Source organism: Ursus maritimus, unplaced genomic scaffold (genome assembly GCF_017311325.1).
Source record: "Ursus maritimus isolate PB19 unplaced genomic scaffold, ASM1731132v1 scaffold_14, whole genome shotgun sequence".
Taxonomy (NCBI): Eukaryota; Metazoa; Chordata; class Mammalia; order Carnivora; family Ursidae; genus Ursus; species Ursus maritimus.
The window spans coordinates 40,221,687-40,245,715 of record NW_024423786.1 but is presented as its reverse complement, the minus strand read 5'-3'; the positions used below and the strand labels follow the sequence as shown (position 1 = coordinate 40,245,715).

Below are 24,029 nucleotides of genomic sequence, written 5' to 3'. Positions count from 1 at the left end.
CACCTCTGGCTTCACTGAACCAGCCACTGCAATGGGAGCCAGCACTCAGAGGTGGGCAAGGGGGCTGCCAGCTACCCCATGGCCATACTGGCTCCTGCCCTGTGATGCGGGGATCAGCCCCCAGTGCCTGCCGGGTCCAGGAGCTTCTCTTACCATCACCCTGTCAATGCTGGGGCCCAGTGTCTTCTGGACTGTCCTCAGCACAAAGGGTGCCTGTTAGGACATGCCTTCCCTAGTGACCTACGGGGGCCAGACGGGGCCTGGAGCAGAGTCTCGGGACAAACAGGGAAGAGGCCTGCATGGTGGATGGTCCCAGTGAAGAGGCAGCAGCCTTAAGAACATCCACACGTCTCCGCCAGTGGGGACCAAGGCCAAGGGCCTGCCGGTGAGCAGCCCAAGGCGTGCACCTTTGACAGGGACCCAGAGCCCACCATGCCTCCTTACAGGTGGCAGCAGGCACAACTGAGACCCCAGGAGCCTTCCTGGCACAGCAGACTCTGGAAATGGGGTCCAGAAGGGCTGGTGCAGCCCTTGGCCTCAGTGGAAGAGGTACCCAGTGTGGCAGAGAGACTTCCCATGGACACAGAAAGGAGCTCCGGGCAGTACTTTGAGGGGCTTCTGTCTAAACAAGGCACTGGGGGGACACAGGGTGGTGAACTGCTCTCTGCAGGACCATCTCTGTCCAGCCCCAACACGCTCTCTGCACCTGCATGGCCCTTTCCCCAACAAAGCACATACCATTTTAATTTTAAAGGTGCTCAAGTTGGAAAAGATGCTCACGAGGCCTGAACTTATAGGGGATCATGGAAGATTTCCCACCCACCCCCTTGTAAGCCTCTTGCTTCTTTCCCAACTGGGACCCCCTCCCCCCTGGCTTAGACCTCTATGGTAGGGCTGCTGGGAAGCCACCATACCCAGGCTCAGGCACTTCCTACCCTGGTGGCCCAGCTCCGGGGGCCTCCCCACTCCCAGGGCAGCACCCTCGGGAAGGCCTAGCCCAGAGCCATGACCTCGCCCTGATAACAAGACAGCAGGTTTGGCACAGAACTCAGGCTCTCTCTGGCAGGCACCCCAACTGGCCCTGGGCCTGGAAGATGCTCTATCTGGATCTCCCAGGATGGGCTCGGCACCCCAGCAGTAACCCCGCTAATACCTGAGGCCTGTCCCGGTGCGTGTTCACAGCCATCACATTCAGGAATATGGATTCCACTTTACAACCTGCCAAAGGGAAGATGTAAATCCGTTTCCCGTCCTGGAGGCATAGAGGGTAGAAGCTTCTTTCAGGTGGAGGCCTGGGGTATCATAGCACAGGGCAGCCATTCACAGCCTCATCTGGGTCCTCCCACCTTAGGCAGCTTTGGTGCGCACGTGAGGAAGGACGAGGCGCCCCGTCAGGCCTGTGTTTACCATGTGCCGCCACGCAGCCTTGGTGAGAAGCCCAGGAGGGCTTCACTGAGGACACGAGCCGTCACTGCCGGGGCGGAGAGCAGTCCAAGCAGCAGCAGGCCCGAGCTCAGCATGGAATCATCCCTTGAGCCTTCAGGGCCCCTGAACCACTCACACCCCAAGCACGCCATAAACACAAGGCCCAATCTACACCAGGGAAGGGGCTCCGTGCGATGGGGACAAGGCGATGAGCACACAGGGGCATGACATCAGCTGTCACTGGGCTTTCTGGTCATTCTCCCAGGGACACGACCACCCGAGGGGTGCCTCGTAGCCTGTGCTGAAGGTGAGGAGCTGAGACCCAGGAGCTTAGGAGGGGGCCTGAGGGCTCTGCGGGCACAGTGGGCAGAGGTGGGACTCAAATGACTGCGCTCAAAATACCCTGAATATTTCAAGGCCCAGGTCCTGAGGGGCCACGGGGCTTTGTGGGGATTTCGGAAAAACCAGAAAAGCCCCTCATGCAGGTGAGTGATGGTTAAGGATCACTGGAAAAGCATGTGTGGCCACAAAAATTGAAACCAAAAAAAAAAAAAAAAAGGAAATTGGGAAAGGCAGTGGGGTGGGCAGAGGAGAAATGAGCCCCTGATGGGATTTTCAAGGGATCTGCAGAAAAATCGTGGAGCCCCGTGGAAAGCCAGCGTCCGGCAACCAGGTGAGCGTGCAAGAAGCTTCCTTACCGTAAGCCACAGGGGTCAGCTTCAGGACGGTGTGCAGCGGACACTTGAGGTAGGGCAGCTGCTCTGTGGACACAGATGGGCATGGCTGGCACGCGAGGGATGCCCGCGTGACAGTCCCTCCGTCTCCCTCACATCCACACATCCCACCTCCCCGGGGCCGGCCCGCACCTGCCGCCTTATCAAGGAAGTAGGCCAGGAGGCAGCGCATCACGGCCTGGTGACAGATGACCAGCACATTCTCTTGCCTCTCCAGCTCCATGATGACAGGCTCGAGTCGCTGTACCAGGTCCTCGTAGGACTGCAAGGACAGGCGGGAAGGGTCCCTTAGGCCCTTGCTCCGGGGGTAGTGACAGAGACATTCTGGGTAGCAGGCTACCTTCTCGCTCCCGGGACCCTCACCATTCTAGGAGGTTGTGGCTGGGAATCCTCCAGCCTGGAACCCCGGGGGCACAGGGGGAGGGCAGCTCCGGGCTAGGGCTTGCCTTTGTGGGACAGCGAGCTGCCCAGCTTGAGAGGGAAGCTGGGAGGGGAGAAGAATTGGCAGCCTGAGAAAGAGCTCGCATCCTCTAGGGCCAGGTCCCGGGAGGACTATAGGGCAGCGCTGGGCCTCAGGTTGCCATCCTGAGGGGCCATCTCCATGCCCACCCACACGGCCCCTGGCGGAACCCTCCGCTGCTGGAATTCACACACTGGCAGCTGAGGACTGGGAGGAGAGACACCGCGTCCTTCCAGCCCCCCAGCAGACGGAACGCACAGGAAGAACCGTGGGGCTAGGAGGAGCAAAGATCCCCCAAACTTCCTGGAGCATGACCCATCGGCATGACTGAGGGCCCAGGAACAACGATGCTCACGGTCGGCCTGCCCCGTGCCTCCCCTGGGTGCCATGAGGTAGCTGATGAGGAGCCCTTGGACCAACGCATCGGCCCTGGGGTATAGAGACTTCCCCACCGGAGACCAAGCCCTCTTGGCACACAATGAGTGGGCCTGCAAAACACACGCCTCACGCTGGGGCCGGAGGTGCCCTCCGCACGCTGACTGTAGTTCCAGGGGAATCTGAGATCAGTTCTTTCGCTAACTATAATTCCCCTACCAATTTCCCCCGCTGTATTCTCAAGTCTGAACAGGCAACTGCTTTGCTTCCTTTCACTGTTATCTGGGTTAGTTTTTAAACCTGACTCTGCCTCACAGTACGACGTGAGCAATAATTAATGCTCCCCAGGGCTGTACTTTTCCTGAACACAGCATGGCAGAGGGGCCAAGAGTCTGGCATGTGGGGGGCGGGGAGCTTCTGTATGTGTCCGTGTATGTGTGTCTGTAGGGCTATCTTGATTTGGCCACTGCCCCAGGCCACCTCCTGGAAGTGGGAGATACCCCAGTCAAAGGTGACCTATTTCTCTCCTGGGGCCTGGGCTGAGCCAGGAGCCAGACTGAGGGAAGGTGTCCGAGCACATGCCTCTTGTGGCCACAACTCAACTGGGAAAGGTCTCTCTAGGTCCGTATTCAGGGCTCCATGTCTGGAGCGACAGGGAGGACATGATCCCTGTGACACCCCGGGGAAGAGGAAAGGAAAAGATGGGGAACATCGGGGAGCAAGGATCCAAAGAGTCTCAGAATTGGGGGTCCCGTGCAGCCATGGCCACCCACCGCCCAAGGGGGGGTGGGGACTGCGGCCTGGGCAACGTGGCTGGGAAGTGGCGGAGATGACAGGCACACCCAGCCTGGCCGAGCTCTGAGGTCAGGCCCCACTTGCTGCCCACGCAGCCTCCAGAGTCCCCCAGGGGTCCTGGGGCAGACGGCAGGTGGTGGCTGGGGCTAAGCCCCCAAATCCCACCTACCTCCCCTTTGGGGTACCGGTACCGGTACTTGTCCTGGTCCCGTAGGGCAAATTCCAGCGGATAATGATCCTGAATTTCTTCATAGGTCATCTCCTCACAGACGCCCTAGGGAGATACGGCAGTCATCACCTCTCCCATGCCGGGCGCGGGGATCAGCCCTGTGTCGGGGGGAGGGCAGGCAGAGGGGACGGGGTTTACAGGGCCTTTCCTGGGCCACGGGGGTCCTCCCAGCCTGGAGCTTAGGACCCCTCTGGGAAGAGCAGGCCCTTGGTGACGCTGGGCAAGGGGGCAGCCCCTCGTTTGTAAAGAGCTGCCAGGACAGTCTTTCCCATCCATCCAGTTTATGTCATAAAAATAAATGCAGGAATGTTAACTATGTGTCTTTCCTTGTGTCTTTTGTTTTCTGTGCTGTGGAAATACGTATTCTGAGTTACGGACCCTCGTACAAGCTATAAAGCAAGATTTCACTTATGTCAGGGGCGCCTGGGGGGCGCAGTCGTTAAGCGTCTGCCTTCGGCTCAGGGCGTGATCCCGGCGTTGTGGGATCGAGCCCCACATCAGAATCCTCTGCTATGAGCCTGCTTCTTCCTCTCCCACTCCCCCTGCTTGTGTTCCCTCTCTCCCTGGCTGTCTCTCTCTCTGTTAAATAAATAAATAAAATCTTAAAAAAAAAAATTTCACTTGTGTCTTTCAAGATACACACGCTCTCACACATAGCATGAAGAGTATAAATACTATTTTTTTTTTTTAAATCCAGTAGAGAAGAACACTGGTGGACAACACTTAAGTGTAGTTTAAGGGCCCTAAGAGGGGAAGAAACCATAAAATGTCCTAATAAAAGTTGCTGGTCTCTGCCTTTGTTCTAAGTTGTTTTCTAGATAAAGTCTTGGGGCAAAGTTGTCTATTAAGAAGGAAAGAACAAGGGGCGCCTGGGTGGCACAGCGGTTAAGCGTCTGCCTCCAGCTCAGGGCGTGATCCCGGCGTTGTGGGATCGAGCCCCACATCAGAATCCTCTGCTATGAGCCTGCTTCTTCCTCTCCCACCCCCCCTGCTTGTGTTCCCTCTCTCGCTGGCTGTCTCTATCTCTGCCAAATAAATAAATAAAATCTTTAAAAAAAAAAAAAAGAAGGAAAGAACAAGATGAAAAACTTTTAGCTGTAAATGTCTGTATGGAAAAAAAAAGAAGAAGGAGAAGAAGGAGAAGGAGAAGGAGGAGAGGAAGAGGAGGAGGAGGAGGAGGAGGAGGAGGAAGAAGAAGAAGAAGAAGGAGAAGGAGAAGGAGAAGGAGAAGGAGAAGGAGAAGGAGAAGAAGAAGAAAGATCTCAAATCAAGAATCTGATCTCCCACCTTAAGATACTGGAACAAGAAGAGCAAGCCAAACCCAAAGCAAGCAGAAGGAAGGAAGTAATAAAGATCAGAGCAGAAGCGAATGTAATAGAAAACAGAAGACAGAGACAAGCAAGGAAAGCAGAAGTCGGTTCTTTGATAAGATTAACAGAATTCACAAACCTTTTGCTAGATTGACAACAGAAAAAGCTCAAATCACTATGATCAGGCATGACAGAGGAGGGACATTACTACCAAGCTTCCAGAAAGAGAAGAGACTGTAAGGGACTCCTGCGAACAACTCTGTGCCAACAAATGAGATACCTTACATGAACTGAGAAAATTCCTAGAAAGACAAACCATCTTTGTTGAGTCAGATGTGTCCCTGCTGAAAGATACGTTCAAGTCCTAATGCCTGGTACCTGTGAGCATGACCTTATTTAGAAATAGGGTTTGGGGGCGCCTGGGTGGCTCAGTGTTTGACTCTTGATTTTGACTCAGGTCATGATCTCAGGGTTGCGATCAAGCCCCATGTCAGGCTCTGCGCTCAGCGTGGAGTCCGCTTGAGATTCTATGTCTCCCTCTCCCTTCCCCCAGCTCACACGCGCACTCTTGCTCTCTTTCTAAAATAAATAAAATCTTTTTTTTTAAAGATTTTATTTTTTTTAAAGGTTTTATTTATTTATTTGACAGAGATAGAGACAGCCAGCGAGAGAGGGAACACAAGCAGGGGGAGTGGGAGAGGAAGAAGCAGGCTCCCAGCGGAGGAGCCTGATGTGGGGCTTGATCCCATAACGCCAGGATCACGCCCTGAGCCGAAGGCAGACGCTTAACGACTGAGCCACCCAGGCGCCCCTAAAGATTTTATTTATTTATTTGACGGAGACCAAGAGAGCACAAGCAGGGGGAACAGCAGAGGGAGAGATAGAAGCAGCCTCCCCGCTGCACAGGGAGCCTGACGTAGGGTTTGATCCCAGGACCCCGGGATCATGACCTGAGCCGAAGGCAGATGCTTAACCAATAAATAAATAAAACCTTCAAAAAAAAGAAATACAGGGGCGCCTGGGTGGCACAGCGGTTAAGCGTCTGCCTTCGGCTCAGGGCGTGATCCCGGCGTTATGGGATCGAGCCCCACATCAGGCTCTTCCGCTATGAGCCTGCTTCTTCCTCTCCCACTCCCCCTGCTTGTGTTCCCTCTCTCGCTGGCTGTATCTATCTCTGTCGAATAAATAAACAAAATCTTAAAAAAAAAAAAAAAAAGAAATACAGTTTTTGCAGATGTAACCAAGTAAATGAGGTCATCGGGGGTGGGCCCCAGTCCACTGGCTGATGTCCTTTCAATTGACCATGTGAAGACACAGCGAGATACACGCAGGGAAGAAGGCCATGTGAGGACAGAGATGAGGTGATGCAGCTGTGAGTTAAGGAATGCCAAGGATTGCTGGCAATCACCAGATACTTGGTAAAAATATGGGCATTGACAGTGATTCTGCTAAAGGCTCAGAAGGAAGTGGAGCATGGTAGAGAAAGTTCCTATAGAAATACATATATCCTCATGAGCATAATGCTGCTAGAAACACGGATGTTGGGGTACCTGGGTGGCTCGGTCAATGAAGCAGCTAACTCTTGATTTCAGCTCAGGTCATGATCTCAGGGTCCTGGGATCAAGCCCCGCATTGGGCTCTGTGCTCAGTGGGGAGTCTGCTTGAGATTCTCTCCCTCTCCCTCTGCCCCACTGCCCCTGCTCATGCTCTCTCTCTCTCTCAAATAAATAAATCTTAAAAAAAAAAAAAAAAGAAATACAAATGTGAAAGGTGCTTCTGGTGAGGCCTCAGAAGGCAGTGGAAGGTGGTAGTCACTGGACGCTGAAGAAAAGGAGATCTTTGTTAGAAAGTGGCAGAGAACTTGCTGAACGATGTTCTACTGTTGGTTGGCTATATTAAAAAAAAAAGACAGATAATAACAAGAGTTGGGAAGGATGTGGAGAAATCGGACCCTTCCTGCGCTACTGGTGGGAATGTACAATGGGGCAGTCTGGCGGTTTTTCACGCGGTTAAACAGAGAGTTTACCAAAGGACCCAGCAATTCCACTCCTCCATATCTACCCAAGAGAAAGGACAACATGTCCACACAAAAGGCTGCACACGAATGTTTACAGTAACATTATTCCTAATAGCCCCCACATGCAGACCCCCCCAAAGCCCGTCCACGGATGACTGGCTATGTCACCTGGGGTATATCCGTCCGCTAGGATATGGGGCAATATAAAGGAATGGAGCTCGAACTTCCTACCTCGTACGTTGACCTTGAAAACATGCTGAGTGAAAGAAGCCAGTCACAAAAGACCAGAGTGTCTGACTCCATTTATATGAAATATCCCCACGAGGCCGGTCCGCAGAGACACAAAATAGACGAGTGGTAGTCTCGGGCCGGGGGGAGGGGTTGGAAGGAAATGGAGGGCTGGGGTCAGGGTTGCTTCCTGGAGTAATGAAATGTTCTGAGAGTGATCGCCGTGGTGGTTACACAATTGGGTGACTATCCCAAAGCCCGCTGACTTGTACGAGTTAGGTAGGTGAACTGTATGGTATGTGAATTATTTCTCAATAAAGCTGGTATTTAAAAAAAAAAAAAAGAACAAATAAGACTGTGAATTGTGGACTGAACTAAGGGAAAAAAAATCCCAGTGTTGAAATAGAAGGCTAGCCCAAGGCTGTTTACCAGAACGCAGGAAAAGAACAAAGATAAACATAGAAAGATGATGACTAGATCACAGATATTAGAACAGTTTCCAAACTCAAAAGATAAAGAAGAGAATCTACCAGCATCTAGGAAAATAATCAGATTGACTACAAAGGAAAAAAAAGACAAAAAAAACCTGGGGTGGCCTAAGGCTTCTGTGCGAAGCCCAAAGCTAGAGCCGCGCCCGAGTCCCTGCAGGGCAGACGCTGGCGCCCAAGCGGCTCAGGGAGACCGTGGAAGCGCAGCTGCAGGCCTCCCACGACTCCCAGCAGCCACAGCTGATGGGAGCCCACACCACAGTCAAAAGAGCTACGAGACGGCTCACAGACAGTGCTCCCTCTTCTCCAGAGCTCACCAGTTCTCCCCCAAACTTCCTCCTTCCACTCAGTGGATCAATATTTATTGAGCACCTACCCTGTGTGGCACAAGGCAGACACCGTTCCTGCCCTCGTGGAGCCGGAACCCTTCCCAGGGCCTGGAAACCTGGGATGGTCCTGGACGCTTGTCTTCTTCTGTTATCACTTCCATCCCTTCCCCACATGTCGGTCCCCAGCATCCGGCCCAGTTCCTACCACGGGCGGGCTGGCACAAACACGTGTACAAATGAGTAAACGGCCTGCAAATCCACACATTCCTCTCGCACTTTCCAGCACGTTCCAGATGGCCTCACCTGACCAGGCCCCTGCGAGCACCTCTCCCTGCTCTCCCTTCTCCAGCCTGCCCTCTACCTCGCCCCAACAAAACCACTCTCCACGCCAGCTGGGGTGACCTTTCCACAATTCAAATCTGACCTCATTACCAGCTAGCGCTTCAGGCAATGGTGGCCTAGCTTGTTTCAGAACAACCCTCCAGGGAGAGCAACTAGAAAAGCCAGACAGAAAAGAAAATTTTTAAATCTGCTTGATATTATCATAGAGCTACAAGGCAGAGAGGCCGTGAGGGGCCAAGGTCTTGGAGGAAAGGGAAGCCCAAAGAGGGGAGCCTGGAACATGGCATCATTTCTCCCTTTGGGGTTTTGTTGCTTTGAAAGTGGAAGTTAAAAGGATGAGAAGCCGGGGGTGGGGGAGATGGGTGAAGGTGGTCAAAGGGTACCAAATTCCAGTGATAAGATAAATAAGTCTTGGGACGCCTGGGTGGCTCAGTCAGTGAAGCGTCTGCCTTCGGCTCAGGTCATGATCCCAGGGTCCTGGGATCGAGCCCCGCATCGGGCTTCCTGCTCAGCGGGGAGTGGGCTTCTCCCTCTTCCCCTCCCCCTGGCTCATGCTCTCTCTCTCTCAAATAAATAAAATAAGAAAAGAAAGAAAGAAAGAAAGAAAGAAAGAAAGAAAGAAAGAAAGAAAGAAAGAAAGAAAAAGAAAGAAAGAAAGAGTTGCTGAGAGATTAGATCTTAAAAGTTCTCCTCACAAGAAAAAAATGTGTAACTAAGGGAGGTGGCAGATGTTAACTTATTTTAGTCACCGTTGCGTAATATTCAGGCTCACCAAACCGTCATGTTGCACTCCTGCAGCTAACACACTGTTACATGCCAATTATATCTCAATAAAACGGGGGGCGGGGTGGGGAAGAGAAACCAAGCAGGAAGCAGGGACTGAGTGGACAGAAGGCGGGCCGAGCTGGCAACAATCTTGAGCTGAGGAGACAACAAAAGAGGCTTGGGCCCGCGAGGTTTTCCCTCAGAACCTTACAGGCCACATTCTAGGAGAAGGAGGAAGACCTCAACACTGAGTGGCCTCTACAAAGATCGAAATGCAGCTTTGCAACAGCTCTATCCCTGAGTAGACTACGGTAACCCACCCCAACTGGCTGCCCAAAGCAAAAGTTAATCCTCTGGAGAGAGAGAACATTCACTTGGGCCTAAATTACTTCTAGTAGTGTTCATCCAAACACCCGGCTCCCAACCAAAAGTTGGGAGTGTAACCAAAATACATCAAGAACTCCTAAAAATCACCAAGAAAAAGGCAGACAATCCAACAGGGGAAGAAAAAGAACGAAAGACCTCACAAAACATCCAAAGGGCCAAGAAACAAAGTAAAAAACTGCCCTCATTAAAACAGCACAATTCCGTAAGTCATACTTAATATAAAAGCAGGTGAAAGAAATGAACCGGGAAGAGCTAGACGGGTGGTTAGAGGTAAGTGAGTTAACTGGGGAGAGACCAGTTTTAAGGCTTCTGTTGGAATGGCCAAAAGAAATTCTGGTTGGTCGAGATAGTTAAATTCAAAAGGGAAGAAAGGAAGGATGGGGGAGGAGGGATCCAATCCCTAAAAACTGAAGAAAAGTGAAGCGGAGAGCTCCCCCAGGGCCTCAGCACAGTTGCCCTGGCTGAGCTCAGGCGAGCCCCCCCCCCAGCACAGGGCGGCGGAGGGCGGGGCCAGGGAGCACCGAGCAGCAGAGGGCGGGGACGGTGATTACCGCGTCGATCTCGTTGAGGACCTTCCACTGCTCATAGGGCACGCCCAGGGCCTCGGCTGTCTGGATGGTCCTCTTCATCTGGCTCGTCCAGACCTTCAGGTCCTTGATGTTCTGATCACGGATGAACTGAGCCAGACTCCTGGCAAACTGAAACGCATCAGAAGCAAATTCAGACCCGCAGATCCAAGGCTGCTCTCAAAGGACCACGGAGCCACAGGGCACAATGGCGTCGTGCCCACCCAGCCTCGGAACACAGAGAACTGACCTCTTGAGAACACCCACACCCTCAAGTGCTGTCCTTATGCATTCTCTCCAGACCCTCCATGTAGTTCCGGTGGATCCTTACGTCCCCTGCCATTGCCCACCTCCCGGCCATGTGTCCTGGACCATACGACCTCCCTACAAAGGCCTCAGTGTCTCCCCCGGACTGTGGTGCAGCCATCAGCTGCGCTGCAGGGATTTGGGTCACTCCCATAATGGCATGCCTCTCCAAGGAAAGGGGCTCAGCTGGTGACCGCACACATGGAAGCCAGAGATCCAAGCCTGGNACATGACAGGAACATTCCAGACTGATTACACATGAGCTACAAGAGCTGGAGTCCGGGCCCATTGGACACACGCCTACATGTGCCCAGCTGCCCAGAAGTGCCAATGCACAGCTCCCCTCACCACACCCGCGCACACACACACACACACACACACACTGACCTCCCTGCCCCGGGGGGACAGTCCCGGGTCCCCGCCAATCCGGCCCTTGAGGTTGAGCTCACTCTCCCCGTGCCGGCAGAGGTAGATGGAGCGGGGGGTCACGTGGATGTTCATGAGGTAATAGACGATGCGGCTCTGGATGTGATCGGCCACCCGGTTCACCACGTAGCTCTGGCCCACGTCCATGATCTTGATGTAGGACAGATCCCTTTCCAGACAGCAGGTCGAGAGAGACTGTGAGTGTGACTTGGCCCGCAAGGGCTCATCCTGCCAGCCATCGGAAGTGGCCGCAGAGCTGTGCATTTCGGACCACAGGCTTGAGATCACAGCACACGGGAGGGGCAGCTGGTGTGCAAGTGACAGGGGTGAGGAGGGAGCAACACAACACGTGTGACAGCCAGACAAGGCAAACAGACCCTGTGAGCGGTGCTCAACACTTGTGTTTCCAAAAGGTGACATCCAAAGTACACATTGTGCTCTGTGGCCCCCGGCCCCCACTTGCCTACCTCTGAGCTCTCAACGCACAGTCTGTAAGGTGAATAAGAGGTAGCTTTTTCCAGGACTGATCTGGGGGTAGCTGGCAAACGCTCCTCACCTCCGTGCCCCTGGCCAACCACCCCTGGACCTGCCTTTCCCTCCCCCAGTAAGCCCCGCCCCTGTACCCCAGCTCAGCCGCTTCCCTGGCCCGCTTCCCTGGCCCGCTGGGCCTGGGCAGCAGGGCGGTTGGGAGAACACGCTCGTCTGCTTATGTTTGCTGGGTGCCAGGAGGCAGCAGGAGGAAAGGCGGGGTTTCTCAGGCATCGTGCTCTGCGCTGGCCCGGGGAGGCCCTCTGAAGGTTCTCATCTGAGTTCTCACAGTCTGGCCCGAGGGCCTGGGTTTAGGCTTAGGGATGTTACACGGACACCAATAAAAATAGCAGCAAGGTTAACTGAGGAACCCAACAGGAGTGGCTCCAGTTAAGCCTCTCTCGTGCGGTCACATCACAGAACCATGAGAACCACTGTGCTGGGGTGACTGGAGAAACACGAAAAACCTGAGGGGTCCAGGCAGGGGGTGCCGACTGGCTTGGGTTGGCCACTAAGCCCGGCCAAGGAGACTCGGCCAGTGTAGGAACTATTCTGTAAAGACCCCCAGAAATCATCCGTCTTACAGGCGCTCGTCCCCCTTGGTTTGTATGCAGTAGATGTTCTCATGTGATTATACAGGACCTGCACCCAAGCTGATATCCCAGACTTTCACTTAATGCCACATAACTTACCTTGTCCCACGTGTCATGGCTATGATCTGTGACTATGCAACACTTTACCAAGGGGCCATAGTGTTACTTACTTAACCACTGCTCCCACGTATGCTGTCATACAGCAGTTGGCGAACTATGGCCAACAAGTCAAATTCGGCCCGCGGCCTGCTTTCACAAATAAAGTTTTACTGGAACACAGTTATGCCCATTTATTGACATATTGTCTATGTTTCCTTTGCACTACAATGGCAGAATTAAGTAGCTCAACAGAGACTGTATGCCCCCAAAGCCTAAAATATTTGCTACCTGACCCTTTACAGGTAAAGTTTGCTACTGTAAGAGCCTGAGCTGAATGCCCCTTGTGGGCCTAAAGACCCCGCCCCACCCACACTTACTCCTGTTGGGTCTGCCATTCCACAAGGAGGCAGTGGAGCTAACCAGCACGGTCACTGCCAGCTGTGCGTAGGCGGGATCCGGGCACTCCTTCCCCCATCTCAAAACACAGACTGTGCGCTTAAAGAACACGCAATGTCTGCAAATGCCTTGCGGGAAGACCCTCCGCGTAGCAACTGGGCTTGATTTTATAAGGGAATAACAGAAAATTCTTTTCCTTCTTCCTTTCTTTCTTCCTTCCTCCCTCCCTCCCTTCCTTTCTTTTTAGTGAGCTCTTTGCCTAATGCAGGGCTTGAACTTATGACCCTGAGATCAAGAGCCGCATGGAATAACAGAAAATTCTGTCTTGCAGAGCCCCAGATGAGGTAATATGGGTTCTGCAAGTCACCTCTGGCCCACAATTTCTGCCCAAAGGAAAGAAACAAGGCCAGACCACCTCTGCCCGTTGGGGTGGCCCCTCAGCCCCCACCATGGGGAGTCACAAGGAGGCGGCTGAGTGGGACCCCCAACCCCACTGCAGGACACGGGGCTCTCCTCACTCACCTGTCCAGGTCCTCGTCCAGCGACTCGTACGAATTCTCGTAGCACTCAATGCGTCGCATGAAGTCTTCCGTGGCCTCATCACTATCGTGGTTCACATAGTCAGGGCTGCCCAGTTTCACTTGCTGCCGGACCAGGCACAGAGCAAGGACACATCAGGGTTGGAGGCCAGGCAGGGCCAGAGACCAAGGAAAATGCTGGCCAGGGGGTGAGGGGAGGCTGAGCCAGAGGCCAGGACAAGGGTAGGGGCATGAGGCTGGAGGCCAAGCCCAGAAGACTGCTTCCATTAGGAAGAGTCCAGCAGTACCCTGGTCTTGGTTCCCATGCTAGTGCCAACAGAGTCTCACTGGGCAGCCTAAGACGGGAGTCCTCATCTTTGTGGCACATGGGGAGGTGAGGCCGGAGGGGCAAAGGGCCCGAAAGCCCCTTCCCACCTGAACCCTCTCCCCCAACCCAGATGCCCATTCCTTGGATAAACAGGGGGTAGGGGAGAGAGGTCAAATATATAAACAGCACTTCCTACCCCCACGCTCTACCTCCAGAGGCTGAAGCCCCCCTCCCACCGTCCGGGAAGTGAGGAGGGGGAAGGGAGGGGAGGTAAGAGGAGGGAGCAAGAGTGAGGCCACCCAGCTACATGGCCCTCCACACAAGTGGTGCCTGGGAGTCTCCGGTCACCTGACCTGGCATTGTACTGCCTCCCCTCCCCCACCCCAATGTTCAAGAAGCCCAAATCAAGGCCAGCCCAGGCACCAGCCCAAACCTGGAGCCGGACCTCACTGTCACGTGCCACCTCAGCTGTGTTACTGCCCCCACAAGGCCAGAGACACCACTCACCACGATGTTAGCAGCTATGACCTCAGGATCCACACAGATGGACTCCACAAAAAAGGTCTGTGGCAAGGACATGGGCCGGCAGGAGGGAAGGAACCACAGACACATTCAGGGCCCTGGGCCTGGCTCCACGGAGCTCCCACCTCCCTGAGGCCCAGGCTGACCCCAGGGTCCTTCTTCTGGAGGTGGGGACAGGATCGAGAAGCCACCCTATCCGGGACTCTCCCACGAGACGCCCACCTCCCTGGAAAGAAAAGCCCAGGCGGAGAGGAAATAGCACCCCTGTAACCCACATCCAGTCTGGAGCCCACCTGCCTAACACCCGCGCACGTCAGGGGGCTGTGAGAGGGGCCCGGGACGGTCGGAACGCGCCACAGCCCAACCGAGGAGGTGAACCAAAGATGCCTCACCTTGTAGCCATTCTGTTCCCCAAAATTAAAGATGGTTGCTCTCCGTTCTCGGGTGGTATTCGTTGCATCAAAAACCTAGGACCAAACCAGGGTTAATTCGGACTCTGGCCCTCGAGCAGGGGGGAGGCCAGCCAACCGCAGCTGCACAGGGACCAGATTTCTCACGGGGACCAGCTGGGGCCCAGGCCACCGGCCTGGCCAGTCTCCTTTAGACCTGCGAGGGCTGGGCCGGGTCTCCCCTTCCTTGAGGAACACACCTCAGGAAAGCTGGAAGGAGCGGGTGCCTGTGCTCTCAGCGGGCACTCAGTCCGTGCTTGGCCAACAGGACTTCCTGTAAAACCAGTTAAACGTGGAATGCGGAACCCTTGCTTATTTCCACTCCATCCCGAGTCTCCGCGAAGATGGGAGAAGAAGAATAAAGAGAACAGGAGAGGAGATGTCAACAAAATTCTGGGGACTGACTCAGAGAAATGGAGACAACCAAACACGAGCCCTCGGCCAGCAGAGCACACCCACCTGTGCAGAGCGGGGAGCATCAGGAACAGGACCCAGGTGTCTCTGAGAAAAGGGACAGGTGCGCAGAGGAAAAGGGAGGGCTGCCTCGTGGTGCAACTAAGAGCACGTGGAGCCCCAGGCCCCCTCCCTGCCTCAGGCCGACGTGTCCTCAGGGGTAACCCGCTCACCCGCGTGTCTAAAAGCAGCTTTTAGAGCACATTTTTAAAAAAGGCATTCAACCCCGGGCTCACGGGATACTCCGGCAAAACCTCAAATGTGAAAAACAGAGACCACGTTAAAAAGAAGAAAAGGAACTTTGAGAAAATGAAGACGGGGCAGAGAAGAGAGAGAAATGTCAAACAAAGATACAACTGTTATCTAAACAGAGCTACAAAATACTGTAGCGACCCCGAAACAGAAACAGAGTTCTAAAAAACTGGAACACTCAGAGATAAGAAATTTAGAAATTTAAATATTTAATTTAGAAATTAAAATAGGATCACGGAAAGTCTTTAAAAATTCAACCAAATGCTTATATGATAATGTTGAGAAAGTCTCCCTGAAAAGAGGACAAAAGTGACAGAGATAGGAAATCAGGAGGGAAAAAAAGATAAAATTAGGGCTCAAGCCCAGCATGAAACCACCAGTTCTAGAAAAAGCAGCTCAGAAAACTGGGAGTGGAGCAGAGAATCAATTGTCAGAAACTGGTGGGGGTGGTTTTATCAAAGTAATAACAGATGACAATTTCCCTGACCTGTTAGAAAAGAGCTTCGCTTGGAGAGGGCCGCCCGGGAACGCGGCACGGCAAAGAAGCCCCAGCACGAGGCCCTGAAGTTCTCCCCAGAGAAAAGGGCATAAGCAGCCCCAGTTCCTTCCAAGAGCTGAAACTTTGGGGAAGATCAGCGAATCAGAATGTCATCAGACTTTTCCACAGCTGCTCTAGCAGCCATACTACCGCAGAGCGATGTTGTAGAAATTCTAAAGGAAAAATACTTCCCACCCAAACCCAACCATCAAATATGAGGATAAACACAGACATTGCCAGACACGCAAGATCTCTTTCAAGGTAATGCCCAAGAACCTTCCTCGGGAAGTTACTGGAACATGTGATCCGACAAAACAAGTCAGTATACCCAGGAGAGAGAAGACAGGGGGTCCGAGCGCAGGGCTCCAGCTGGGGGGTCAGGAGGAGGAAAGTCCCAGGGTTCCACAGACTGAGAAGGTGACGGGTCCAGATGGAGCAGGGGGACTCAGGGCTGCAGGAAGCACGCCTCCAAGAGGAAAAGGCAGCTGCTGTGTTTGACGGCTTAGGGTGAGGGGAGCGGCCTTTCCCATAGGCACCCTGGCTCAACCTTGTCCCACCCAACCATCCGACGGGAGGGGCCAACACATCGTTGGAATTCCATTGCCCGGGATTCACTGGGTTCCTGGAACAGCCACTAAATGTGGGACAGGATTCTCCCCAGCCCTGGAGAAATCATGTTTGCTAAAGACTTGGGTAACACGATACCACATGTGGTGACCAACGATGGGAGTATTCAGAAGGAAGTCCTACTGGGTCAGATGCAACCACAAGCCCAGAGGGAAATTCCCAGCACACATCCAGCCTCTTGCTTCCTCCTGTATAGTGGCGGAGACTTCCTCCCAGGGCCCGGCACCCGGCACCCGGGGGGCAGCTGCGGCCACACACACCCTCCCTTCCCTGCCAGGCGGCTGATAAGCAAAGGGCTAGATGTAGCTAGGCTCCCACATGTCACTCCCAGAAGTCACCGGGATGTCCCACTCACCGCCACATGGCCCCCCTCCTCACTGAGGAACCGCCGGACGTCACGGAGGGCTGCCAGCGCACACTGCCTTCAGAAGAGAAAATACAGGGTCAGCCCTGCACCTGACCCTGGCTGCAGGAGGGCCACAGATCAGAGACACATCTTACCCCGGATTAGAGGGCCCAGTCCCTGGGGCCCCTTCTCTTCTCAAGGTCTCTCTTTCCTGAGGTCATTTTCGGTGCTTTTGCTAACTCTGCTCCTGTAAGTGGAAGGCTATGTGCTGCTGGCCACTGGGGATGTTTTTTAAAATACCACTTTTCTGCACCTTCTCTTCTCATCTCATTGTGTACAAATCCAGGCTGCCATTCTGCCATATTCATGATTTCTAAATGTCATGCATTTCCCCTGATTATCAAAATAAACACTTCTATTTTTTATTTATTAAGATTTTATTTATTCATGTGAGTGAGAGAGAGAGAGAGACAGCACAAGCGGAGTGGGAGGCAAAGGGAGAAGGAGAAGCAGACTCCCCACTGAGCAGGGAGCCTGACAAGGGGCTTGATCCCAGGACCCTGAGATCATGACCTGAGCCGAAGGCAGGCGCTTAATCCACTGAGCCACCCAGGCACCCCCAAATAAGCACTTTAAAAACAAGATGTTTCCTTGTGTGTGAGTGTTGGGGGCTGGTGGTGGGGAGAGAAAAGACACCGTGGCCCCCAGGGCGACATTATACTTACTATTCCATCTGCTTTCCTGGAAGAGAGAACCTGTGAAACTATCCCTTCCGGAGGAGGGTGCTGTTCCCTGCCTCTTGCACCCATGTCCACAGACCCACAGACCCTCCGGAAAGTGAAGCTTTCCCCATGACTGACTCTACTGCCTTCAGAACATCTCAGCCTTTTGGTTTATTGCTGCAGAACGGGCTGCTCTGTATAAGGGTCTTCCGTGTTTTATCCCTTTCTCCTCTAAGATCTGGAGACAGACAGAGCACTCTGGCCTTTTATCTATTACCTGCACTTTCTTGATGCAGGAGTGAAGTTAGATCTCCCTCCGTTTGTCTGATCTTCAGATTTGGAGTGCAAACCCCCAGCGCACCCAAGGACTCTGCCGTCGGGCTTTCACCAGCCGGGCTGCATGCCTGAGCGCGGAGGCCCAGGCCCGGCAGAGCAGGGGGCAGCCCGCTGGGGTCAGGGAGAAACGGGACAGACCTGAGTCCAGGTCCCTGGAAGAGGCTCTGCTCCTATGCCTCTTTTTGACCTTTCTGTGCCCCCCCCGGGGGGGGGTGGTCTCTGTTAAAACTTTAAAGAGCTTTCTTCTGCCAAAAACCCCCTGAATTCCGAGAGCCCAGGAAACCGGCATTGCTGGGGCCATTTCTGGCTGCGTGTGCGCCCCAGGTTCTGGGCTAGGATCTGCAGGGTCGCTCTGGCTGAGGCAGCACCAGGTAAGAGGGATCTCAGGGCTCCAGGGGAGACGTAGGATGAACAGCCCAGGAGCCCGCGTGTACGGGAGTGTGGGTGAGAAGCGGGGGCAGTCTTATGGGACTGAGCCCTTCACCTGTGCAGACTGATGCGAACCCAGGTGGAGAGCGTCAGAACAGATCTGAATGGAGTTGGTAGACAAGTGGGCACGTGCCCATGGGCGCGCGTGTGGGCTCGCGTGCGTAGGAGACTGAGTGCACGAGTACGAGTGCACCTGATGGCCTGTATGTACGCGTGGCCTGCACATGTGCATGTGACCCTGCTTGCCCTTTCCTGGACCTTCCACCGTGCCCGCTGTCAGGGACGGACAGCAGCGTTGTGGAGCTCCAGGGACCTCAACAATATGTGATCACCCAGGTCTCTGGGGAATCTAGCCTTCTCTTCTCAGGCTTCCCATTTTAAAAAAGTCTGATCCTTCTGCGTTGCCAATTACCTGTGGGACATTTGGGGCTGGTTATCGGGAAATGGCCCTAAGCTTGTCGGCGCCCACAGCTTGAGGCTGCTGTAGAATTTGCACGGGAGACAACCTCTGACCTGCTAATTGGGTAACACTAGAAAGCTGGACACCACAGTTTTTAGTGGTACGGGCTTAGAGTCAAGTCTGGGCTCTGGGAAGCACCTTGTTACCTTGTCTGAGATCCCTGAGCCTCAGCTTCCTCACCTGTAAAATGGGGAGGGGCAGTGACCACGGGCAGCAGGCACCCAACACACAGCAGTTCAAATATCAGTCCTCTCCCCTTTGTCTGAGTCACCAGAGAGTTCTACCCACAATTTGGCCACAGGCCTGAATGTCAGACTCCCCTTCCCTTTCTTGGTACAGCGGCCTGGCATGGCCTCACTGACCCAAGAGCAAACACTAGGGAAGGGCCCGGCCCCACAGTGGGGAGCTCTTGCCCCCTGGTGGCCACAGATGGAGGGCGCAGCCTAGTAGCCAGGCCTGGGCAGCAACCCAGTAGCTTCTGGCCTGGAGCTCTACTTGATTTGGGGAGGTCACTACAGCTGGGCCAACCTCTGCTAAATACCCTACCACAATGGCTGGACCCAGAGCAAGGGCAAGGAAGCTTCTTGATCCCTCAGCTGACAGCTGCCAAAAAGAGCACAGATCCTCAGACCACCAGTTGGTGTTCTTGGTTCAAGTCTGAATGGGGCAGGGAGGGGAGGAGGTAGGGTATCGTATGTAAATTCCCATCTCATGAATGAGAACAGGAGGGTGAAGTCTGAGCCACATGAAAGCAAAGCCAAGGCCTGTCCTACCCATGCCAAGAACATGCCAAGCACATGCCAAACATCTTTCAAATATACAGTTTATCCCAGGGCAAGGGAAGGAAGGCACAGTTCTGGGCCCAATCCTTCTAGCTTTGTGAGAAGGTGCCAGGAGGTAGTCCTTCTCCCACCCTGCCCCATCCCAGAGGCCTGTGTTCCTGCAACCACTCAGCCCCCTGCCTTACCAGAGGCCATGCCCATGGAGGGCCTGGGGTAAACAAGTGAGAGGTCTCTGCAGCCGGCCGTGACCTGCCCTGGGTGTCTCCTCCATCTCTCTGAAGCCCCATCTTCCCCTCCCATAGGATGTCCCTACTAAGGGTTCATGAACCCCAGGGCAGGGCCAGCCACCAAGAGGGCATACACCTGGGGCGCCTAGGTGGCACAGTCAGTTAAGTGTCTGCCTTTGGCTTGGGTCATGATCTCAGAGTCCTGGGATCAAGCCCCACATCAGGCTTCTTGCTCAGCAGAGAGCCTGCTTCTCCTTCTCCCTCTGTCCCTCCCCACCGTTCAGGCTCGCTCTCTTTCTCTCTCTGTCTCAAATAAACACATAAAAGCTTTAAAAAAAAAAAAAAAAAGAGGCCCTACACCCTCTCCCATTGTCCCCAAGTCTAATACATCCCCACCCCACCATATCCTGAGAGGTCAGGAGACCAGCCCTGTCACAGCCCAATGCGGCAGAGCAAGGCCAGGGCTCAGGAGCAGCTGGGCATCTGGGCTCCAGGGCCTTCTCTGTAAACACACATAATCACACACATACACACACTCACTTCCTGATTTTCAGGCCCTCTTCATTATCTGGAAGGAAAAACTCAAAAGACTTGTAGGTCTTGACCATGTCTCGGCGATACTGGCCAACGTTGAATTCTGGGGGAAAGAAAGGCTCAGCTTTCACACAGCAGCAGCCCTCCCCAGTTCTTGACCTTGACCCACCCCAGGCCACCCTTCTGTCTTCCCCTTCCCTCCCCCACAACGCCCCAAGGCCCCCTTGGAAGTCGAGGCCAAGTCTCACCGCGAGTGGGCACGCCAATCCAGTTCAGGTAGCGAGTCAGCTTCTTAGAGATGTAGGTCTTGCCCCTGGCAGGCAGGCCTACCATGACAATGAGCGTCGGGCAGTTGGTCATGCAAACTGAAAGGCAAGGAGCCGGCGTCAGATGCGGGCTGGGATGCCCCAGTGTGCCACTCCCTCTGCTCCCGGCACAGGACATCGGATGGGCCTTCCAAGCCTCCTGGCCTCAGGCCCTGGTCTCAAGCCACCAGTGGCATAACCCAGGCCTGTCTGGGCTCCAGGAGCTGCGGCAGAATCTCATCAGCCCCTTCTCCTGATGGGCACTGCGGATATAAAGCTGGGCCTGCCACACTCCTGAATGAACCTGCCAGACGGAGCCAAGGCCCAGGGGAGAGTCAACACCCAACTGTCATCCGGGAATCCGCACCCCGCCCACACAGCCTTGCAGCATTCCTGCTAGCACAGTTCCACTGCTTACCCTCCCTGCTGGGAATTTTGCCTCATCAGTACAAAGCCCAGCTCAAAAGCTGCTTCCTCAGTGAGCCCTTCCTCCCACCCACCCTGTGCTCCGCCGGCACACTCCTTCGATCCTGGCCCCTCACCCGTGAGTCTGCCCCCTGCACCTGATCGCTCGGAGTGGGAGCAGCCCTGCAGTGTCCGAGCCGTTCGGGATCATGCGGTCTGGCACAGAGTTGGTACTCAAAAATCATGGGCGGAGGGGGCATCTCGAAATCCCATAGGGTGAACACCAAAAGGGGCTGAGACCAGAGAGCTAGACCAATGTCCGCAAGGACTATCCCTCGGGCAGCCCACCTGCCACCATCCCACGTGCCGCCAGGTAAGTGCACCAGCCAGAGAAGTTGCCAAGGCCGGAGGCGGCGACAGGTCTGGACACAGCATCCCCAAACCCCGGCCCACTGGGACAGACACCAAGACAGCGGAACTACCAGCCTCACGTGATCCGGCTCAGCTTTCAGTGTGGCCTCACCTCAGAAACCTTAGGAAGCTTCCCTTTTGTTGTTCCCCAGCACCTGGGTTATGTGAAACCACAGCAGACAGACAGGTGGCCCATGTGGGGACCTGTCATTGCCCCTCCTTTGCTCCCAGGGCTCTGCAAGTGCCTTCTCCTGGTAGCCCTGCTTGGACAGACTGCTGGGCCCTACCCCTCAGCTTGTCTCCCTCACTGGAGCTGGAGCACAGAGGCCCCAGGGGCAGCCCCATGTGGGGCTCAGGAGTCAGGTCTGGGTTCCTATGTTGACTCTGACAATGACTGGCAACCCTGGGCCTTGGTGTCCTCACCTGTCAAATGGGCCGACAATCGCTCAGTGAGGCCTAGCACTATCTCCATGGAAAAGCCGGGCACCTCTGGGAAGCTGTGCCACCTGCCCAGCCCTGAAGACGCAGGCGCACCTACTGCCCTCGGGACTCGGGGTGCAGAGGCACCTGTCTGTCTCCAGGCAGGCCCCGCAGAGGAGTAAAGGGCCCTGCCTGCCAGTGGGGGCTCCATCGCTCCCGCACCTGATCTTTGGGCAAATGTGACCCAAGCTGTGAGCCTCAGGGGAGGGAAGCAGCGGATCCCACGGAACACAGGCCGACAGTGAGCAAGAGTGAACTTGCAGAAAAACCTCAGCATTGGCTAAGGTGAGAGAAAAGCAAGTTAAGCAAGGCCCTGCATCCTGAGGGCCAGTGACACTGGGGCCTGGGCTGTTTGCACAACTGCTGGCCAGGCTCTCAAGCAACTAAAGGGCAGTGAATCAGCTACTAAGCACGGGGGAAGCCTGCACACCCAGCCTGCTCCTCTCCTTCCCACTGCTCCCTGAAGGGCTCTCCCATGACCTCAGGAGTGGGGTTCTGCGTCCCTTTTGCACATTTCCTATCTTCCCCCAGACAGCCCTGGCCTCCTCCCCCAGTGTTTGGGGACAGGATCCCCTCCCTGGCCCCAAGCACAGCCACAGTAGGCAGGCAGGGTGGTCAACCACGGCTGGGTGCAAAACGCGAGCAATAAATTACCTATCAACTCTGTTCCTCAAGATAAGCTCCCAAGGAAATGACCCAAAGAAAGCCCAAAGTGCAAGTGTATTTGCAATAGCTCTGCTTACAACAGCAAAACATAAGCAAGCTGGCAGAAGAGGAATTACAAACAGAGGCCCACAAGAAGGAACACACTACGGGGTCTGAACGGAGAGCATATGCACCAGGGAACCTGGGGGTGCAGCCGGAGCTGTAGCTCTGGGCCCTCGAGAGCCTCGGCACTGAGTAATTAGATAGCAGAACATGAGGTTTACGTGCAGAAGATTTGCAGACATGTCCATTCAACTTACCTCACTGGTTCCTTTTCCTATATATTTGCTTAGGGCCACAAGAACCCAAGGAATCAAGAGGCCCGAGATAAGCCTGGTGCTACCCTGTGCTGACTTTCTGGTGGGCCACCTCAGAGGCAGCTACAAGTCCTGGAGAAGGTTCCAGAACTGGTTCCTGAATTGCACCTGTCCCCACTTCCTTGGGCCAGGCTGGGGAAGGGAGAACTCTCTAAAAGAAAGCAACCTGGCATCACCGTCCTGTTCAGAGGGGACAGAAAGGCATCTCTCCTACTGTCCTGTGCACATTCTAGTCATGTCCTTAGACAAGAAGTTCTTGCTACCTTTTTGCCAATAAAAGCCATCACAAGCACTGTCCTTTCTGGAATGCTCTGAGTCCTTTCTTCATCCCCTGCCCCACCTGCTCCCAGAGCTCCTCCAGGGCTGAGCTGAGGGGTTAATGATGAAGGAGGTAGCAGCTTCCGGGCCCTCATGTGTAGCTCTGAATTTCACCAAAGGAAGAAGAATTGCTAATGGAGAATAGGGGTGGGAGAGGCACAGCCAAGCAGCCTCTGGTGGCCTCAGGGGCCAGGGAATAGACACCAAAGACAACCCACGACACAGCACACACCAGCCATGGACTCCATATCCTCTTCTCTATATAGCTCTGTGATCAGGTCAACTTCCACCCATCCCCCACCCTCAGGTCCTCACCTGTCCTTGTGGTCTTCCACCGAGTTATAAATCTACCATGCAGGGGGTAAAACGCTGCATGAACACAGGCTCTGGGGACTGCGGGTGCTGCCCAGACAGGTTCCATGTTCACTCCTGGCTTACTCCCTGCTATGAACTCAGGGACCCTCGCCTGGGGCCCAAACCCCCATACAATCTGCAGGTCTCATCTTTGGCTTCTTGGGTGCCTTCCCCTCCAGGAAGCCCTCCTGTGCTGGGCCAGTCCAGAGTCTCACCCACTGCAACACGCTGAGACAGTGCCACACCACAAGCCCTTCTGCTCAGGCCAGAGCCATATTTTCACCGCATCCTTGGAGCTTGGAGAAACACAGGCCCCTCCCCAGTGGGCCTCAGCATCTTTGCCATCTGGAATGGGGGGTTGGCTCCAAGCTGATGCTTCAGTTCCCGACTCTGAGGTACTGAGAAGCAAAGAA

At 54.4% G+C, this 24,029-nt stretch overlaps 1 protein-coding gene across 9 annotated transcripts in view; it reads right to left on the bottom strand.

The window, feature by feature from the left end:
* Positions 1–24,029, bottom strand: part of PFKFB4 (6-phosphofructo-2-kinase/fructose-2,6-biphosphatase 4) — a 34,536-nt gene that overhangs the window by 5,149 nt on the left and 5,358 nt on the right. For 5 of the 9 annotated variants that reach the window (XM_040628860.1, XM_008703821.2, XM_040628862.1 and 2 more), the window contains exons 2-13: positions 20,570–20,686; positions 20,328–20,424; positions 16,841–16,907; positions 14,559–14,633; positions 14,152–14,208; positions 13,321–13,442; positions 11,144–11,351; positions 10,436–10,582; positions 3,959–4,063; positions 2,292–2,421; positions 2,124–2,186; positions 1,154–1,218 (exon numbers count right to left, since the gene is read on the bottom strand). In XM_040628860.1, coding sequence (XP_040484794.1) covers positions 1,154–1,218; positions 2,124–2,186; positions 2,292–2,421; positions 3,959–4,063; positions 10,436–10,582; positions 11,144–11,351; positions 13,321–13,442; positions 14,152–14,208; positions 14,559–14,633; positions 16,841–16,907; positions 20,328–20,424; positions 20,570–20,686 — 1,253 coding nt within the window. Of the gene's footprint in view, positions 1–1,153; positions 1,253–2,123; positions 2,187–2,291; positions 2,422–3,958; positions 4,064–10,435; positions 10,583–11,143; positions 11,352–13,320; positions 13,443–14,151; positions 14,209–14,558; positions 14,634–16,840; positions 16,908–20,327; positions 20,425–20,569; positions 20,687–24,029 lie in introns of those variants that run through there. The other 4 variants (XM_008703820.2, XM_040628863.1, XM_008703822.2 and 1 more) reach the window with 4 other exon arrangements.